Source organism: Marmota marmota, unplaced genomic scaffold (assembly GCF_001458135.2).
Source record: "Marmota marmota marmota unplaced genomic scaffold, marMar, whole genome shotgun sequence".
Lineage (NCBI taxonomy): Eukaryota > Metazoa > Chordata > Mammalia > Rodentia > Sciuridae > Marmota > Marmota marmota.
In genome coordinates, this window is record NW_026000206.1 from 4,420,455 (window position 1) to 4,438,475 (window position 18,021).

General features: G+C 40.2%; 1 protein-coding gene across 4 annotated transcripts in view; it reads right to left on the reverse strand.

The window, feature by feature from the left end:
- Positions 1 to 445: 445 nt before the first annotated feature.
- Ate1 (arginyltransferase 1) overlaps positions 446 to 18,021 on the reverse strand; it is a 148,416-nt gene continuing 130,840 nt past the window's right edge. For all 4 annotated transcript variants that reach the window (XM_048791316.1, XM_015498342.2, XM_015498343.2 and 1 more), the window contains one exon: positions 446 to 3,406. In XM_048791316.1, coding sequence (XP_048647273.1) covers positions 3,228 to 3,406 — 179 coding nt within the window. In that variant the 3' untranslated portion in view covers positions 446 to 3,227. The remainder of the gene's footprint in view (positions 3,407 to 18,021) is intronic.

Below are 18,021 nucleotides of genomic sequence, written 5' to 3' on the forward strand. Positions count from 1 at the left end.
CCTATTGGGGTCCTCATTATAAAAAGTCAAAACACTAGTAAATGTGTTCCACCTATATGCTGTGGACTATGAAGAACAATTTACCTATGCTTTTGTTTATGAGACATTTTTTAAAACTTCTCTGTCAACTAAACTTTAGAAAATTATAATGGATATGGATAAATCCATCTGGTTAAAACAAAACAAAACACCTAGGTCCTAATTTATCTTGGGGAAATCCAGATATTTTGCTTAAAGTGAGATTTACTTTATTCCTGAGAAAGGAATCCACCATACTTTGATTTAGGTAATGAAATAGTCTGGAACTCCAATTACTGAAAATTACATTTTATAATTCATATAGCCAATACATTACCTCCGTTGTCTGTGTATGTTCTCTGCAGGCAAAATGTAGTCAAGATTTTAAAAAATGAAAACATGTTTTTTAAGTAAAGAAAAGTACCACTGCACATAGAAACAGCTTTATTTTTTCCACTCAATCTTTATCAAATGGATTGTTCAAAAAGCATATACATGAGCAAAAATATCACATGCAATCAAAATTGTTTTGCCTTACAGTCACTGGTTTTCTGTAGGAAAAGAACACTCATTTGAATAACTTGTAATTCAAATATTTCCCAACTGTTTCCACTTCATTTCTTTCCTTTTTAACTTAGCAACAATAGATACATTTTAGTTAACTGTTCATATTCTCTTTTATTCATATTGAAATAATACAATGTCTAAAAAAATCAAACCATTTTTTATTCAGAAATACGGAAAGGTTCTTTTGCATAATAGGCTCTGATATATTAAGAAATCAAATGAAACTATTAATTGCAAAACGGATGAGAAGTATAAGCTAGAAAACATAAACAGTAATAATTTCTTTCCTAAATAAATTCAATCAAATGAATAATATATTCATCTGATAACAATTGCTACCTTTAGAATACAAAAAGTGCTCAGATTACATTTAACAAGAAAATGAAAATCTCATAGAACTGAAATATTTTCAATAATGTTAGTGGCATGGGGAATTGAAATTGTAACTCTGCTCCCAAGGCAGGAGGCAGGTGTGAATTTATCTGAAATCGGGACACTAAAACACTATGACTGTAAATGATACCCACTATTTTGGCAAGGTTCACCTGTGTCTTCCTTTAGATGAAAGCCATCAACATAAAAGCAGGCCTCTAGGCTGCTCCTCAACTGACATGGCAGGGTCACTTCCCTCAACGGTCCTTTCCTAGCCCACCACCACCATTTGCTCAGTGAGGCTTCAAAACAACCAGCCTGTGCCTTGGAGACTCCAGGACTCCTGGGTCGAGCACATTCTCCTCTCTCAAAACACATACTCATCGATGCAGCAACCAAGTAGAAGCATTTTTAAGCCTATGTCTCTCTGAAGCTAACTTAGAACACCAGGCAGGCAGGGTGCAATCTGATCTGGAAATTTCTCTCACATTTCAGACATATCCCTAAATTATTACTTTTGAACCAAAACTGCATGTAGACCATAATTTTATTTATATAAATAGGTATGTATGTGTGTACAGCAGACTTCTTTTTCTTTCTCTGGGTATGGCAGAATTTTAGATTACTTTTACTTTCTTTCTTTTCCTCAATATTTTAATTGCTTACAATATCATTTCTATTTTTAAGAGATCCATATAGTAAAGATATCTTCATTTTAGAGGGAAAAGAAAAAAAGTTCTACTAATTCTGAATGTAGTTCCACTGCAGTCTCTAAAATGCTTTTGGAAGCTATTTTGTGGATCAAATTTTCAGAAGAAGGTAGAATTTTTGTGATCAGAGAAAATGGCTTTCTTCAGTCCACCATCTCCAGTTAGCAAGGTACCCAAGAAACAGCAGTTTGAACTCTTTCTCATACACACACACACACACACACACACACGTACAATTTACATGGATACTGAATTTGTAGACATTTGATTTTTAAAACCCTTGTTTTGTGATCTTTTTATTCTAAATACCTGAAGGTTACTGTTCAAGGTTTTGTTGAAATTCAGTGCATCTTGGGAGAAAAATTTAAAATCAGTAATGAGATTCAAGCTACTAAGTTTTATTGCATGGCTTTTTAAAAGATCAATCAATAGAAAACAGAAAAATGGACAAAATGGGGACTGAAAAAGGTTGGGTGGCAGAGCAACTGGCAAAAGAGGGACCAGCTGAGAGAGTGTCCAGGAAACAGCCTTCCCTGTCCATCGTGTTTCAAGGAACTACCTCCATTCTTCTCCTGTGCCCAGCCCAGTGCCCACCACCTGTACAGCAGGCATCTGCTGAATGGGTGGAGGCTCAACAAGAGTGAGAGGGAAAGAGGGGCTTCCCTCTGCTCTGAAGTACCAAGGGCAGTACCCATTCTCCATTCTCAATCAAAGGGCCAGAAAAGGAGCACAGAGGTCAGAGTGACTCCTGGTGATTAAAAGTGATCTGTGGAATAGCTATGAAAGTAATCAGATATTAACCAGTCATCAATAACCAAAGACAAGTGTCCTGAGTTCTAAGGATGGAAAATTAGTGCCTATTTCCTTTGGATGAGGCTTAGAATCAAGGCAGGAGTTAAATTTCTTTAAATACTCTTGTTTCTTAGATTTTTAGAAATAAAGCAAATAATATATCACTAAGGTAATTACATATTTTATTGTCCAAACTTCTGAGAGTAAAAGAGAACAAGTAACAATTATTCTAGGGAAAAAATTATGCCAAGATGACAGACGAACAGGACCAATTAGAACATGAGATCTCGCACAGGTCTGCGTTTCCCCTTTCAGCTTCTGCTGGGCCCCACAAGTAGAGGCTGGCAGTCATTGTACACTGAACACTGAGTGACAGCACGTTCTATTCTCCAGAGAGAAAACATTTTCCACCTTCCTCCCACACTTAAGGCTCCCCCATCATAAATGCCACTGGATCCGAGGAAAGAGAAGTTGGAATTTCTCTATCCGAACACAAATGGCACAAGGGTGACTGAATCACTTCCCACAATGTTAATTACCGAAGTTGAGCATATTTTGCTCAAGAAACAAACTTACAAAATGAAAAACCCCAATTATGAGGCTAGGTCATAACTTATTTTCAAAATCTTTATATTAACTATGAGATTCTCACAAATACATTGCCACAAAATATTTTAGAAAAGCCACAAGATAGACAAAATGGGAAAGTCTGGTTCCGGACGACAGCAGGTGTCCTGCAGCTCAGGCACCCAGGCAGGTGTGCGGCCCTCAGCTTCTGAACAGGAGCATCCTCTCAGCGCACGCCTGCCCCACCAGGCTCGCGTACTGCAGCACCGCAGCCTCCTCGCTGGGGTCCTTCTGGCTTTTCTTGTAAACACCGTAAGGCATGATGGCTTTCTTGTGGAACACCTGCAGTCGGTCGGGCTCCTTGCTGCGACCCTCATCCACTGCAACGACAGAGAGTGCGGGTTAAAAGCAGCCACATATCAGCTGTGCTCCTTTCCCAAGTTCAAAGTTGGAATACACAGCCAGGTGCCGGCAGGCCCTCCCTGATGCCAGGGGATGCAGCACTGACACACAGACTAACTCCAATGAATGACAAGGCTGTCCCAAAGACAATGGAGGTCCTCCAGGGTGACAGCTAAAATGTCAGGGAGAGACAGTTCTTTGTGTAACTGAAAAACAGGCCTTCTACACCTCCGTGGTTTCCTGGGGACCGAACCCAGGGCCCTGTGCACGCACCTCCAGCATCGTCCCAGAGTGGTCTTAAATCTGCTGAGCCTCTCCCTGGGGTCAACACACTGTCCTACTTGTCATGGGTACTCCTGTGCCCCTGGGAGGGCCGGTTCTCATGGCTTCTGTGGAAGACACCAGGGGCTGCTGCTGTCCCCCTTCCTCTCATCCTCTAGTCTGGATCAGGCACACAGGCCATGTGGGGGGAAACCTGCTCCCCAGGCTTCCCTGCAGCTGGATGGCCTGATGACCAAGTGCTGGCCAATGTGGTTATACAAGTGAAAATGTTTTGAGGGAGTTTCAAGAAATCTTACAAAAAATAGTAGCTGGCCTATGCCTTTTGACTCTTTCATTTTTTAACCTTTCCTTCAGCCTGTATCCTGGAACACAGACGTAACGGCAGGAACCCTAACTTCTCTTCTGCCTTAAAGCTGGAGGCTAAGAGCTCCAAGGCAGAAGTTATCCTTGGTTTAGCAAAACAGAAGCTAGAAGCTGGGTAACACAGGATGTCTTGGAACAAAAGTGGCATGCCATCCCTGGGCTACCTATGTTCAGGTGCTTATAAAAAAAAAAAAAAAATCAGGAGGGTGTAGTCACACATGCCTGCAATCCCAGCTACACAGGATGCTGGAGGAGGATCACAAGTGCAAGTTCAAGGCCAACCTTGGGAACTAAGTGAAATCTGTCTCAAAATAAAATTTTAAGAAAAGGCCAGTAATGTAGCTCCATGGTTTTTAGCATGTGCAAAACCTTGGTTTTAATCATAGTACAGCAGAAAAAAAAAAAAATCTGTAAACTATCTTATTTCAGCCAACAGTATTTTAGGTTTTTATAATTAGAGTTCTTCCTAACCCTAATATGAAGAAAAACTTACAATATCCACTAAAATGTGTAGTGTGTGTGTGTGTGTGTGTGTGTGTATGTGTGTGTTACTAGAGATTAAACCCAGGGCCTCGCACGTGCTAAGCAGGTGTCCTACCAGGGAGTCTGATCCATACTACTTCTAAAATTTTTATTTTGAGAAAGGGTCTTGCTAAGTTGCCAAGCTGGCCTAGAATTTGTAATCTTCCTACCACAGCCTCCCACGTAGCTCAGATTACTGCACCAAGATTAAAATATTAAAAAAAAAAAGAAATCATTGATTCAGCAAGTCTACTTTCTAAGCTTGACTTCATTTGGAATCATCCAAGGAACTTTTAAAAAATACCAACATATCTCTGGATCCCCTCACCAGAGGTGCTGATTTAAAGAATAGTCTCAGTGGAACTTGAATATCGGTGTTTTTTTTTTTTTTTTTAACACTCATTTTCAAGTTAGTTGAGAAGCACTGTCCTTCAGGAATACCCACCCAACTGTGTCTATGTGTGAGGATGCTCCCAACAGCACTCTGAAACCTGGTAACTTCTCAAAGTCCAGCAGTGAGGCCCTGGTTAAGAGCTGAGGTGCACCCACTAATGGAACATTACCCAGCTATTAAAGAGAACAGAAGACAGACTAAGGAGAAAAAAAAAAAAAAAAGTAGGCACAGAACAATAATTTCTTTTAATTAAAAGCTTAGTGCTGGCAGAGTGTCACTTATCCAAAATGCTTGGATACAGAAATGTTTCAGATTCTGTAATTTGGAATGTTCTGCATATACATAATGAGCTATTTTAGGGAAAAACAAAACATGAAATTCATTTATACTTCATAAACATAGCCTGAAAATAACTTTACACAGTATTTTTAGTGTGATGTCTGGGTTTTGACTGACCTGTCACAAGATCAGGTGTTGGATTTGTAACAGAAGTAACAACTTTTAAAAGTTTATTCTTTTTCAACTATTGTATTAATCAGGAGAAATCTTCCCAGATCAGCTGCACAAGAGACCAAGTCAGGCCTTCCCATACAACACCACCCTTTATGAATGTTGAGAGCCTGTAGCAGGAAACTCAAGTTAGGCAGGTATGACTGGTCCAAAAGATACAACATGTTGGAGAAGTCCACATTCCTCCACTTAGGACCAGCCTGGGAGGGCATGATGACCAATAGAAAGGACACCAAGGGCTGGCCAGAGATCCCCATGTCCATAAGACCTAGTGCCAGAGCAGTGTCCGAGTTTCACGTTGGGCTGGGACATAGTCAAAGAAGATCAAGGGAGTGGACTGGCCAGAGGTGGCCTTCTGAGTCTGCTGTCTCCTCCTGGCCTGCCTGCTTCAGCCTGCTCTGCAGGAGGTTAACTCTGCAGGTCAGTCCAGCCAGCGCTGGGGACCGTGCTCGAGGCCCGTTCACCCTGAAACTCTCTCCTTGGTTCTGCTTTTTGGTAGCAGCTGCAGCTGCTTTGAAAGGGCCCTTTCTCTCCAGCCTGGCTGGCAGTGGCCTCCTGTAGTTGCTACCCTTCAGGTCACTTCTCAAGACTGTCAGCAACACCACTGCTCATTACCAACAATCCCCTGCATTATATTTTCTTCACTGTAAATACTTGAAGTAGTTTTGGGGTTTTGGTTAGAGCCTGATACTCATGCCAATTTCAAAATATGTTTTGTTTCTTACAAATTGCTTTATTATCCAACTGAAGCAGAAAACCCATGTACTTTACAGCAATTAAATATTTAACATCCACCAGGTCAGCACATCCTCCCAGGTGCTGTGGTTTGAATACAGTTTGTCCCCTCCAAAACACAGACTAACACCAACCCTCCTGAGAGGGATTAGGAGGGGAAATGCAATCCAACTAAGGTGTTCAGAGGTGGAGCCCTTGGGAGGTGCTTAGGGACAGACAGGGTCATCAGGCTGGGGTCCCCAGGATTGAGTATTGGTGGTTTTTACAAGAAGTGGGAGAGACCAGAGGCCACACTTGCACCCCCCTGGTCTCTTGCAACATGATGCTATGCGCTACTGCAAGAGCCGCCACCAACCAGCCTCCTCCAGAAGCAGCCTACTGACCTCGGACTTCCAGAACCTAGAGCCCAAATAAACCTCTTTTCTCTATGACTCTATGACTTATCAGGTCTGTGGTATTGTTATCAGCAACTGAAAAACTAAGATACCAAGGTTTAATGACAAAGGAAAAGGCACACCCTGGTTGCTGCTATCAACTTCGATTTTAATGTATGCTCTGCCACAGGGATAAACTTCTTCCTGATCACCTGCCTCTAAATGTTTCTAGCTAGAAAAAGGCAAATTCAGAACCTGATCCAAATAGAAAAGCAAGGATCAGAGAGAAAAGCAGGGAAAGAACATGAGCAAAATAATCCCAAATCTTTTAAATGTAAAACTTTGGATTTTTAAAATTTGAGTTTGTCGTGTTTGGATAAGAGGTGTCCCCAGAAAACTCAAGTGAAACAGTGCAGGGATGTCCAGAGGTGAGATGACTAGGTTAGGGGAGCTGGGATCTACTCAGTGGATTCATCCATCTGACAGATGAATAACTTGAGTGAATAATGTGGTGAGTAGAGGGAGCCGGGCATGGCTGCAGCAAGCAGGTCACTGGGGCCTGCCCCTGCCCTGGGGATTGTGTTATCCCAGGCTCCTTGCACCACAGCTCTCCCTCTGCTTCCTGACTGCCACGAGAGCTGACAGCTTCCCTCCACCAAGCCCTTCTGCCATGATGCTCTGCCTCACGTTGGGCCCAGAGCTAAGAATTGGATGACTGTGGACCGAATCTCTAAAACCATGAGCCAAAATAAATTTCTCCTCCTCTGAGTTGTTCCTCCTAGGTCTTCTAGTCATGAAAAGCTGACTTAAAACAGTTTTAAAAGCATGCCTATATTAAAGTTAAACCTTCATCCTAAATCATCTAAAATAATTTAGAACAAACAGACATACTTTACGAACCAAACAAAACACCTAGCAAATAAAAAAGTGATATTTGATGTTACCTTATTTTATCTAGAATGGTATACTACCCTCCAATTTTTATTCTTTCCCCTACAACATATAAACATAAAATGTAGAACTGGAGGGGGGGACTATCACTACTATAATTTACACTAACTTTTAAAAATTGTATTCTATGTTGGAAAGTAGAAATTTTATTGCTTCATTTCTCAAAATATGAATTTTGATTCATTTACTGAGATCACATGACAAGTTCTAAAATTATATATATAGGTCACATTTTTGGGAACCTATAATATCTTAAGTTTTGGTTACCGTATACACCCAAGAAAGTCTCCTAAACTTCTAAACTAATTCACAGCATTTTTACAGAGATTTGTGGCACAGAAATTAATCAAGCTCTTTCTACTTAGTTCTTTTTACTGCAAATAATTTTGAGGTCTGGAGTGATTCAGTAACAATGGAGTCAATACGTGGTGTAACTAAAGCAGATGCTAGCAAGTTACTAACTTTTTTTTTTCTTTTTTAGAGAGAGAGAATTTTAATATTTATTTTTTAGTTTTCGGCGGACACAACATCTTTGTTTGTACGTGGTGCTGAGGATCGAACCTGGGCCGCACGCATGCCAGGCGAGAGTGCTACCGCTTGAGCCACATCCCCAGCCCAAGTTACTTCTTAACATCAAATATAATTATAAAAAAAGTAGTACTAATAAATTTTAAAATCCTTTCCTCATTCTCTTTAATACTAATGTATCCAAGTCATTTGGAAACCCAGATATATTTAGTTTTAGTGTTCAGATATTTCAGAAGCTTGTGGGATTGTTATTGGCCTTATTTAACATTCCTAATAATGTAGTACTGACTCTATCAACAATGAACCAGATTGTGTTGAGACTTACATTTTTTATTAATTTACTGAAATACAAATTAATTTCTTAATTGTCCCAATTCTTTAGTTTTCCCATTATCACACTTTGAGCAAAAAAAGGGCACTGAACACTTGGGATCTCAGGTGCTGCCCACATCTGTCAGGTCCCACCAGGACCTTCCTCCACACCTAACAGCTGACTGGATTCCCGCTCAGGACGCCAAGTGCACTGCTTCGCACCTTCACAAGACCCAGGTCAGATAACATCGTAATTCTCCAGTCACATAATTTAAACTTAACTTGCACATTCTCTTAGGAGTAATTTTTTCGACCAAGAAGGCATATTTGTCAGCTGTTAATACATAAACAAATGACTCGTTTTAGTTTCCTTTTAGTATTCTTTTTCCTTAAAAAACTTAAATTACAAGGCAAGCTTGGAAAGTAAACTTAAAATTCTGCCTGCCCAAAGAACAACGATGTCCATCTAAAACTGCCAACTGTTTTAAAAAAAAGAGAACACAGTCAACAAGACACACAGTAACAGAAACCAAAGAAATTCATGTTTTTAAAAAACTTGCCATTTCAATAAATTAAACAAACTCAATAAATTATCTGGGAATTAGTTATCAATGAATTAATGAATATTCAATAATAACCACATTAGTTTTTTACATCTTTTCAAACAATAAAAGTGGTGCTTGTTATAAAATTCAAATAACACAAAAATAAACAGTGGACTGACACCCGCCCCACGTGGGATCCTCGCTCCTAGGTTTTTCTCCTGGCTTCCCCAAACCCCTTCCCAGCTACCAGGTTCTAACAATTTCACAAGATGCATTTAAATATTCAAAGACAACTGGGATCACATTCTAGCCATATTTTACCACAGAAAATCAAACCAAATCACCTGTTGGTATAATGTACCAACTTCAGGAACCACTGTTATCATTATCGACTTAGACATGTTTCTGTTTCCTGGTTTAACCATTTGTGGTTTACGATCGCTTAGTTACATTCTCAATGACGGCAGATTCTAATTCTTGGCATATACTATGCAGTTAATGTTAAAACCAATTCAAAACCTAAACAAAAATAAATCCTACCAGATACTTAAAACATTGAAAATAAATTATGATTTGTTTTCCAAAGGAAAAAGATATATTTCAAATCCTCACAATCCCCTTGTATAATCCTCTTGTATGGCTTCCAAATGTCACAATGCTTATAGACAAAAATCTACAGACTAAACCAATACAGCACAACAGGCCTTTTCTTTAGGGGACCTTGGGTTATAGAAAAACAAGCCATTTTGAGATGAAAGATAATTGCCAGCTTACTGAGATGTCTTATAAATGTGTTCCAACAAGAACTTCTTCCACTTCTTCTCTCCCAATGCATCACAATTTAATTTCATAAAATAAAAACCAGAGGCAATCCTGCAAACTCATCTCTGAGATGAGCATTTGATCACTACTGATAAAAACATGCTGTCAACTCTATGATATTTTAATCTTCAAGAAAAACTCTGGGGGCAGCAAGTGCTTGATCACCCACCCCCAGCTTTTTACTCACAAGAGAGGAACTGTGTGCATCACAGGTGCTTTCAAAGCAAAAGAATCTAGAGATCAAAGCTTCGCTTCTCCTTCTTATGGGGATTTAACTCATTTGTTATTCTTAAAGAGACTTCAGAATTTGCCAGGCTTTTCCAAAAATGATCAAGTAGTCTATTTTTTTTTACTTCATTATTTACTGTTACAAAATTATGAAAACAAGTTACTCACTTTATTGTTTCTAATGAAGACAGCTGTATAAATGGCAGACACAACTAAATATAATTGGGCAACACTGATAAAGAAAATTTAAACAAATGTGTGACAGGGAGAAAGACTTAGCAAAAGCTCAACTTTGAAGTTACAGTCAAATACAACTCAGAATCTTTTATAGTGAGAGGAGAGGTGAGCAAGTGTTTTAATCATTCTGAGGCCGTGGGGGAAGAGGAAGACTTTGGGACAGGACAGCACAGGGCTAGGCGAGGGGAAGCCCAGCAGTCACCTCAGCAGTAACTAAGCTCAGCCAGCTGCTTCTTTGAGTACATCTGGTGAGAGGCTCAAAAATTACTTTGGGAATCTATCCCAGAGAATATAATACATCTTCATATTCTGTAAGGAATACTGTTGTTAGTAGTTTCAATTGAAATACTTTTTATATAAAAACGAAAACTTAAGACAAATCTGAACTTTGCTTCTTTGTAAAAGAATGGCTTTACTGAGCTATAACTGAGATATCGTGCACGCCACCCACTTCAGGTACACCCATCAATGGTTTCTAGCGTATGTTAAGTTGTACTATCCAACTCATCAATTAGACCATTTCATCCACTGAGAAGTAAACTCTGTTAGCTGCCAACACATGGAAGAAACCGCAGGGCGGTTTTCCACAGGGCCTCGTCACCCTGCATCCCCACCAGGGCAGGCATGGCTCGCTTTCTCCACATCCTCAGCTGTCCTAGTGGGTACGAAGTAGCATCTCACTGTGGCTTTGATGTGCATTTCTCTAGTGGCTAATGATGTCAAGCATCTTTTCATGCGCTTGTTCATTCATTCATCTTCTTCAAAAGAAATGTCTATTCAAATCATTTGCCGGCTTTTAAATCTAGCTGCCTTTTTATTGACTTTTAAGAGCTCTTCAAATTTTCTGGATATTAGATCCTTATCATATACAGGATTTGCTAACACACTCTCCTTCTCTGTGGACTGTCTTTTTACTTTCTTGCTGGTGTCTTTGGAAGTATGAAGTTCAATTTATCTATTTCTTTTTCTTTCTTGTGCTTGGGGTGCCATACTTAAGAAACTATGCCTAACGCAAGGTCATGAAGAATTACTCAAACGTGTTGTTTCCCAAGCACTTTATAGTTTTACCTCTTACACTTAGATCCAATGCATTTTAAGTGAATTTTTGTAGATGGTAATGAAATAGGAGACTAATTTCATTTTTTCCCCCTGCAATTGGGTGTCCAGAATAAGTGGTTGAAAAGGCTATTCTTTCCCGCACTGACTTGTCTGGGCTTCCTTCTGGGAAATCAACTGACCATAAACATGAGGGTTTGTTTCTGAATTCTCACTCTATCTGTATGCCAGAACCACAAAGTCTTGAGTTTATTCTGAAGAGTATACACACATGACATTCTACAAAAGGCAAAATTATATGGACAGTAAAAGGCTCAGTGATTGACAGAGGATGGAGAAGGGAAATGGGGGGATGAATGGGTGGAACACAGAGGACATTTTTAGGACAGTGATACTAATTTGTATTATACGTATCATACATGTCAAAACTCCACAGAATGTACAATACAAATGCAAACTATGGCTTTTATTTAATAATGGATCAATACTGGCCTATCAATCATAAAAAACTGTATAAAATATTAATTCAAGGGGAGGCTGGAGGGCATATTACAACTCTGAACTTTCTGATCAACTTTTCTGTAAACCTAAAATTGCTAAAAATAGTTCCCAAACCTCCGGTCTGTTTGTGGCCTGAGTCCAAGTACCAATGAATGGATGAATGAATGAATGAATGAATGAATGAATGAAAATGCACGCTGTCAGCAACGTGGGAACCTGGGGGTGAGACGCAGAGAATACTAAGACTGGCAATTCTCCTGTAAATCTACAGCTATATAACCCATTTTAAAAAAGAATGAGGAAGTTCGTAGGGAATGATTTGCAAGATATCTTAATTTTAATGTAAAAAGTCACAGATTATTTAGGTTGATTTTATTTACATAGTTTATATAAACAATATGGTTTTTTAAATGACACACAGAAAAAGATCCCCCAGCCTCCTTATCAAACTCCAGCAGTGCCTGCCTAGCAGAGCAGGGGAGCAGAGGCCTGTGCCGGGTGCACCTGCCCTAGATGAGCTGAAGGAGCTTCACTTTCCACCTTGGATTTTTAATAACAGCAAGCACGTGTCAATCATGTGTTGTTTCTAGTACTTACATAAAAAGCAGCAGTGGGGAGAACTGAAATACTGGAGAGTAAACACAGAAGGTCCAGTCCAGGTGAGTGATAACAGCTACTGCTCATTTGAGCACCTATCAGTCAAAACAGTGGGACTGTTTTGAGAACAACTCAGAATTCCCATTTCTGTCAGCCCCTCTTTAAAGGGAGGGCTGCCTTGCCCACTTGCTGCTGCAGACCAGAGTTGGGCAGAAAAAGCTGGCAGGCTGCTGCCAACTGTGCTCCCTCAGCTCACTTCCTGCTAGAGACAGTCAGGAGGGGACTTGTGAGTGTGTGGCATCCAGAGACAGTGCCACTGCATGGACCTGCTTCTCCACAAGAGGTTGCCTCGCAAGGCTCATCTATCCTTCAGGACAAATGAACTGCCTAGAAGACAGCTCTGCCAGACTCAAGGGGAAACAGAGTATACACAGCAAGCTCAGTTCCAGGGCACTGACACCCCGCCTCTAGAAATGCAGGCTCAGATACACTGCAGAACTTTGAGAATATCACAGAGAGAGACAGACACATAGTGATGTGGACAAAATCCTCACCATGCAGGTGTCATATTGAAAACCTCTAAATAAATAAATAAAATCAGTGCATGAATCTAAGGGTCTGTTAATTTATTGCCACTTGGCTTTTAAAATGATGCCTTCAAGAGAGTTATTAAAAAAAAAAAAAAAAAACAAGAATGTGGCAGGGGAACTGCCATATTGCCTCGTACCGTAGGCCATTTTCTGCTTCTTCCATTAGTCCTTGGGAATACAGAGTAACACTCCAGCAAGCCTGGGTGAGAGTGCAAATGAGGGCAGACACACAAGCTCAGCAGTCACGTCACATCCTAGCACGATTATGTCTGACTCACTATTGTTGTATTAGAAATTAGCAGGCTTCCACTGGATTTCACTTACAATTTGATAAAGTGAATTTATGGAGTCTAAAAACCTAACAGATTAACAATAGATGAGAGAGAGAGGAAGAGAAGGAGGGAGATAGGTTAGAATATCTAAACCTTAGGGGAAGGGACTGTCACAGTGGTATTCCACATTATAACAGTGCTTTGTTCCTACAACAGCTTTGCTCTTTTCTTTCTATTTTTGCAGGGGTAAGGCTTAACCCCAGGCCCTGTACATGCTAGGAAAGTGCTCTACCACTGAGCTATATCCGCAGCCCTACTTTTACTCTTTTAAAATGTGGTTTTCTTTTCTGAATTTTTAAATCTAGCCCTGATTATTACCATTTTAAATTTAATATGGTAACAAAAGAGCAATACAAATAAATCTTTCATAAAATGTGAATCATATTTTATAAGATTTGATTTTTACTAACAATTCAGATTTTTTTAAATTGCTGATTTATTACGTTAACCACCTGTAATGTGTTTAATATCTTCATGGCATAGTCAGAAACGCACAGCTAAAACAAGAGTGACAGTTTCCACGTTCTGAAAAAATTAGCTCTTCAGGGTTTTGTTTTTGTTTTTTTAACTTAAGAAACCATACAACAAGAGGGCTTTCATTTGCAGAAAGATGAAGTTGAACTACTTTTCTCCATTCTCTCCACTAAGTATAATAAAAATCCTGGAACTATCTAAAAAACAAACCTAAGAAAACTCTGATAGGTGAGAGGAGGCGGCGGCCCAGTCAGTGACCCTGGCCCAGAGCTAAACTCCCTGCCCTTCCTTTTTGCCTCATCTATGTCAGGCCAGAAACCAGAGATGCTTCCAACCCTGAAGACTAACACAGAGACCCCCAAAAGTCCTAGGAAAAGCTGGCTTCCTCCAAATAAAACAGCCTTTTTTTATCCATGGCAATTAGCAGTGATCTCAAAAAAAGACTTTGAAAGTATGTTAAATGAGTAAGTAAATAATGGTCTAAAATTTCTTGCACAAAAAAATATCCAAGACCTAAAGCAAAAATAGTATTTAAGAGCTGGGGATATAGCTCAGGGGTAAACACTTGCCCAACACACAGGAGGCCCTGGGTTCAATGCCTAGTACCACTAAAAAAAGGGGAGGGGGGCATCTAAGTTTACAAAACAATTTTTTTCTTTTCTCTCTCTCTCTCTCTTTTTTTTTTTAGTATCAGGGATTGAACCCAGAGCAACTTAACCACTGAGCCACATCCTCAGCCCTTTTCATATTTTTAATTTTGGGACAGGGTCTCACTAAGTACTGGAGAGTAAACACGAAGGTCCAGTCCAGGTGAGTGATAAGGTTGCTAAGGTTGGATTTGAACTTGTGATCCCCTGCCGCAGTCTGGCTGGGCACAATTCAGAAGCCACTTGTCAAAAGAAACGAACTTTATTTTTAGAACCACACACGCCAAACAAAACAGCTCCTCAGGAAAACCTTCAGAGCCCAACTGCCACCACTGGCGTCCCACAAGCCTCTCCACCTCCCCCACTCCTCCTGCTCTTGAGGCCGATTGGCTGGGTCACATGGGCGGAGCCAAAAAAAAGTCCCCCAATGAGCAGCTCCGTAGTCTGAAAGGGCAGGGAAACAGCCCAATGAGCATCACCGCAGAGGAGCCAATCAGCTAGAAGTTGCTGGGGCAGCTGTGAGCCAATCATCAGCTGGCAGTCTGAAAGTTTGCTGGGGCCCCTTGGCTGTGGCTCTCAACAATCCCCTGCTTCAACCTCCCAAGCTGCTGGGAATACAGGCATGTGCCACCACACTTGGCAACAAAACAAATTTTTAAATAAAGAAACATTTAGGGGACTGGGGCTGTGGCTCAGTGGTAGAACACTTGCCTGGCATGTGTGAAGCCCTGGGTTGGATCCTCAGCACCACATATAAATAAACAAATAAAGTGAAAAATCCATTGGCAAATTAAAAAAAAAATTTAAAAAAGAAACATTTAACATAAACAAATTAAATCAAGGCTTTCAGGGGAAAAAAGAAAAAAACAGGTAAGAAACAACAAAAAACACCAAATTAGAGACTTCAGAAACTATCACAAAAAGCTGAAGTAAGTAAAGTTGAAGTCATACACAATTATCTCTACTATAAATTGTAACGTTTTAAGCACCAAAAGGACAACAATCTGCTGGTTTCAGCTACAGAACTATGTCTGCTACAAACATAGGTACTGCTCACCAGGAAACAAAGGTCAGAGGGAGGCCCTCCTTCAACCAGAGTCACCAGCTGTTATCTTAGGATCCTAAAGATTCTTCACACCTAATACATGAAATGTTTTATTTTTAACCCAAACAATGGTAGGAGTACAAAAGTCCAAGGTAATGTTTCCAAGATCTTTCACTTGCACAAATCAAGAGAAAATGTAACTCTCATCTTTTAAAAAATGCACATATTTTATATTTCCATTAATTTCTACCTGCTCTTAACAATTTAGAGACTAAAATGAAATGAACAAAATAGCTCAATACTTGAAAACAATGAGCAACAGGGAAAACACAGAGACATTCATTTTATGATGTGGTCAGTGTCAATTCAAAGCATATGCAGTGTATCATCTCAGTAACCCCCTCGTCTCCCAGCCTTCTTTTCTTCTGATAATGAGGAGTGAACTCGGGGTCTTGCATACGCCAGACAAGCACTGTGCTATAGTCTCAGCCCTTTTGCTAATTTTGAGGCAGGATTTCACTAAGTTGTCCAGGCAGGCCTCAAACTTGTGATCCTCCTGCCTCAGCCTCCTGAGGAGCTGGAATTATGGTGGGATTAGTTGGCAACTAATTTATTTCTTGAAGCTATAATTGTTAACTTAGTTTCTTCCCCTTATTATGACCACTTACAAGTGTTTTGTTTTGTTTTTTTTTTTTAAATACAGGAAAACCCCCTGACATCTGTAAGAACAATACTCTGTTTGCCATTTATCATTCTACAGGTGGGTGACCTTCGCTACCTGATGGCAGCCTCTGACAGTGGGATCCGAATTTGACACTTCTGGAGGCCCCAAATCCCAGACACCACACTCCCTAGACACTGGGGACACAGAGACATGTACGACAGAGGGCCGAGCAGCACCTAATACATCTGTGGTTCATGCCGAATGTCTTTAGTCTCACGTTCCTCAGAGACAAGCAAAAGAAGGCATCTTTAGAGCCAACCTCCCTGCTGTTATCAAGTTTTCTATTAATTAGTACCACCACATGTTTATTACTCAATGTCTGAATTCTCAAGTTAAATCATTCTTGGATTACTTCCCCTTATTTTATATAAATGTTGAAATTAATCAGATCACAATAGATTTATATTATGCTGTGTTGATCCATTCTTAGACTAAGAATGGTATTATCTAAAATCTTCACTAATTAACCACAAAAAATGTTAAAAGGTGATGCTAATGCAATCAATCCATCACAGAAGCCCCCAGCTTACTTGGAGTGAAAGCCCCTGTTCTCATGCTTGCATATTCTGGGCCAGTCTCCAGACAGGCAAGAATTCTAGAAACCAAGACACTTTGGGCTCTACACCCAGGCTCCAGATCTTTCGTAACTGGTAAAGCTCAGGTGATGACTTGTATAAAGAGGGTAATTTGAGCCAACCGTAGATCATAGCCAAAGTCTACTGCTTGAGAAGATTTGCAGATGCTTTTGAGACAGCCATGGACTACCAACTGCTCTGCTACTGTCCCCCAAATATGATTGTTAGTCCTAAATTCATACACATTACCAACTAAAAGTCTTGACTCTGTTATTGTTGAATGTGAGGCTAAAACACACAATAGAGTCTGTAAAGCCAACAGCTCTCTCCAAGGTGAAGAATAGGAAGTGTGGCAGAGGAGCAGCCTACCACGCTTCCTCTGGTGATGGACCAGAAGATACTCCTCAGCCCTCTGCTAGCCACGGAGGCTTGGTCTTGCTGGCCCCTCCCACCTCTTTTGGGTGCTGTAGTCTGAGTGGTTGTGTTCCTTGTACTTCAGAGGTTCTACAGCACCTTCAATTCACTTTTGAGGCGGAATCTGTTACCTGCCAATTCAAATCTCCCCAAATGAGCTAAGGCTCTGGTTTTCATTTTCATTTCAATACACAATACACTACATTTTCCATGCCTACTTTGAAGCAAAATCTTTTAAAACTAAAAGGTTCAGGGGGAATTATCAGAAGAATATTGATCCCCTCCCTTGTCATTCAATGAGCAAGATCACCAGAAACTGAGTTGGTCAAGACAAAATGTGTCATCGATATGGAGGACCACTGGACAAAGACAGTAGTAGAGAAGAACCTGTCTTCACAGTTCTCAGCTCCTGACTCACTCACAGGTCCCTCGGAGCCAAGGCTTTCTGGAGTAAATTCCAGCTTGTCGGAGTTTAAAATACATCTTAAAAGATTCTACACCCAGGCACTTCTTTTGGGTCTTAAAACTGCTACTTTATGTGACACAAATCTATAGAAGCTGAAGGCAGTGCTATTCAGTTCTTTTAATCCAAATATGATTCTGTTAAACATTTTTTAAAAGATCTCTAATTATACCTCCAGTGAATTTTGAAAAACAAAATATAAATTAAGGATTGTGATTAAAAAACAAGCAACACAGTGCTACAAAGCACAGCTTTCTTCACCTCTCCTCCCTCCCTCCCTGAAATAGCACTATTTGTTTCCAAAATGGCTTTCACCATGTGTAGTTAGAAAAGAAATGGCTCTGGTTTGCAGTACAAAGTCAGGACTATGCT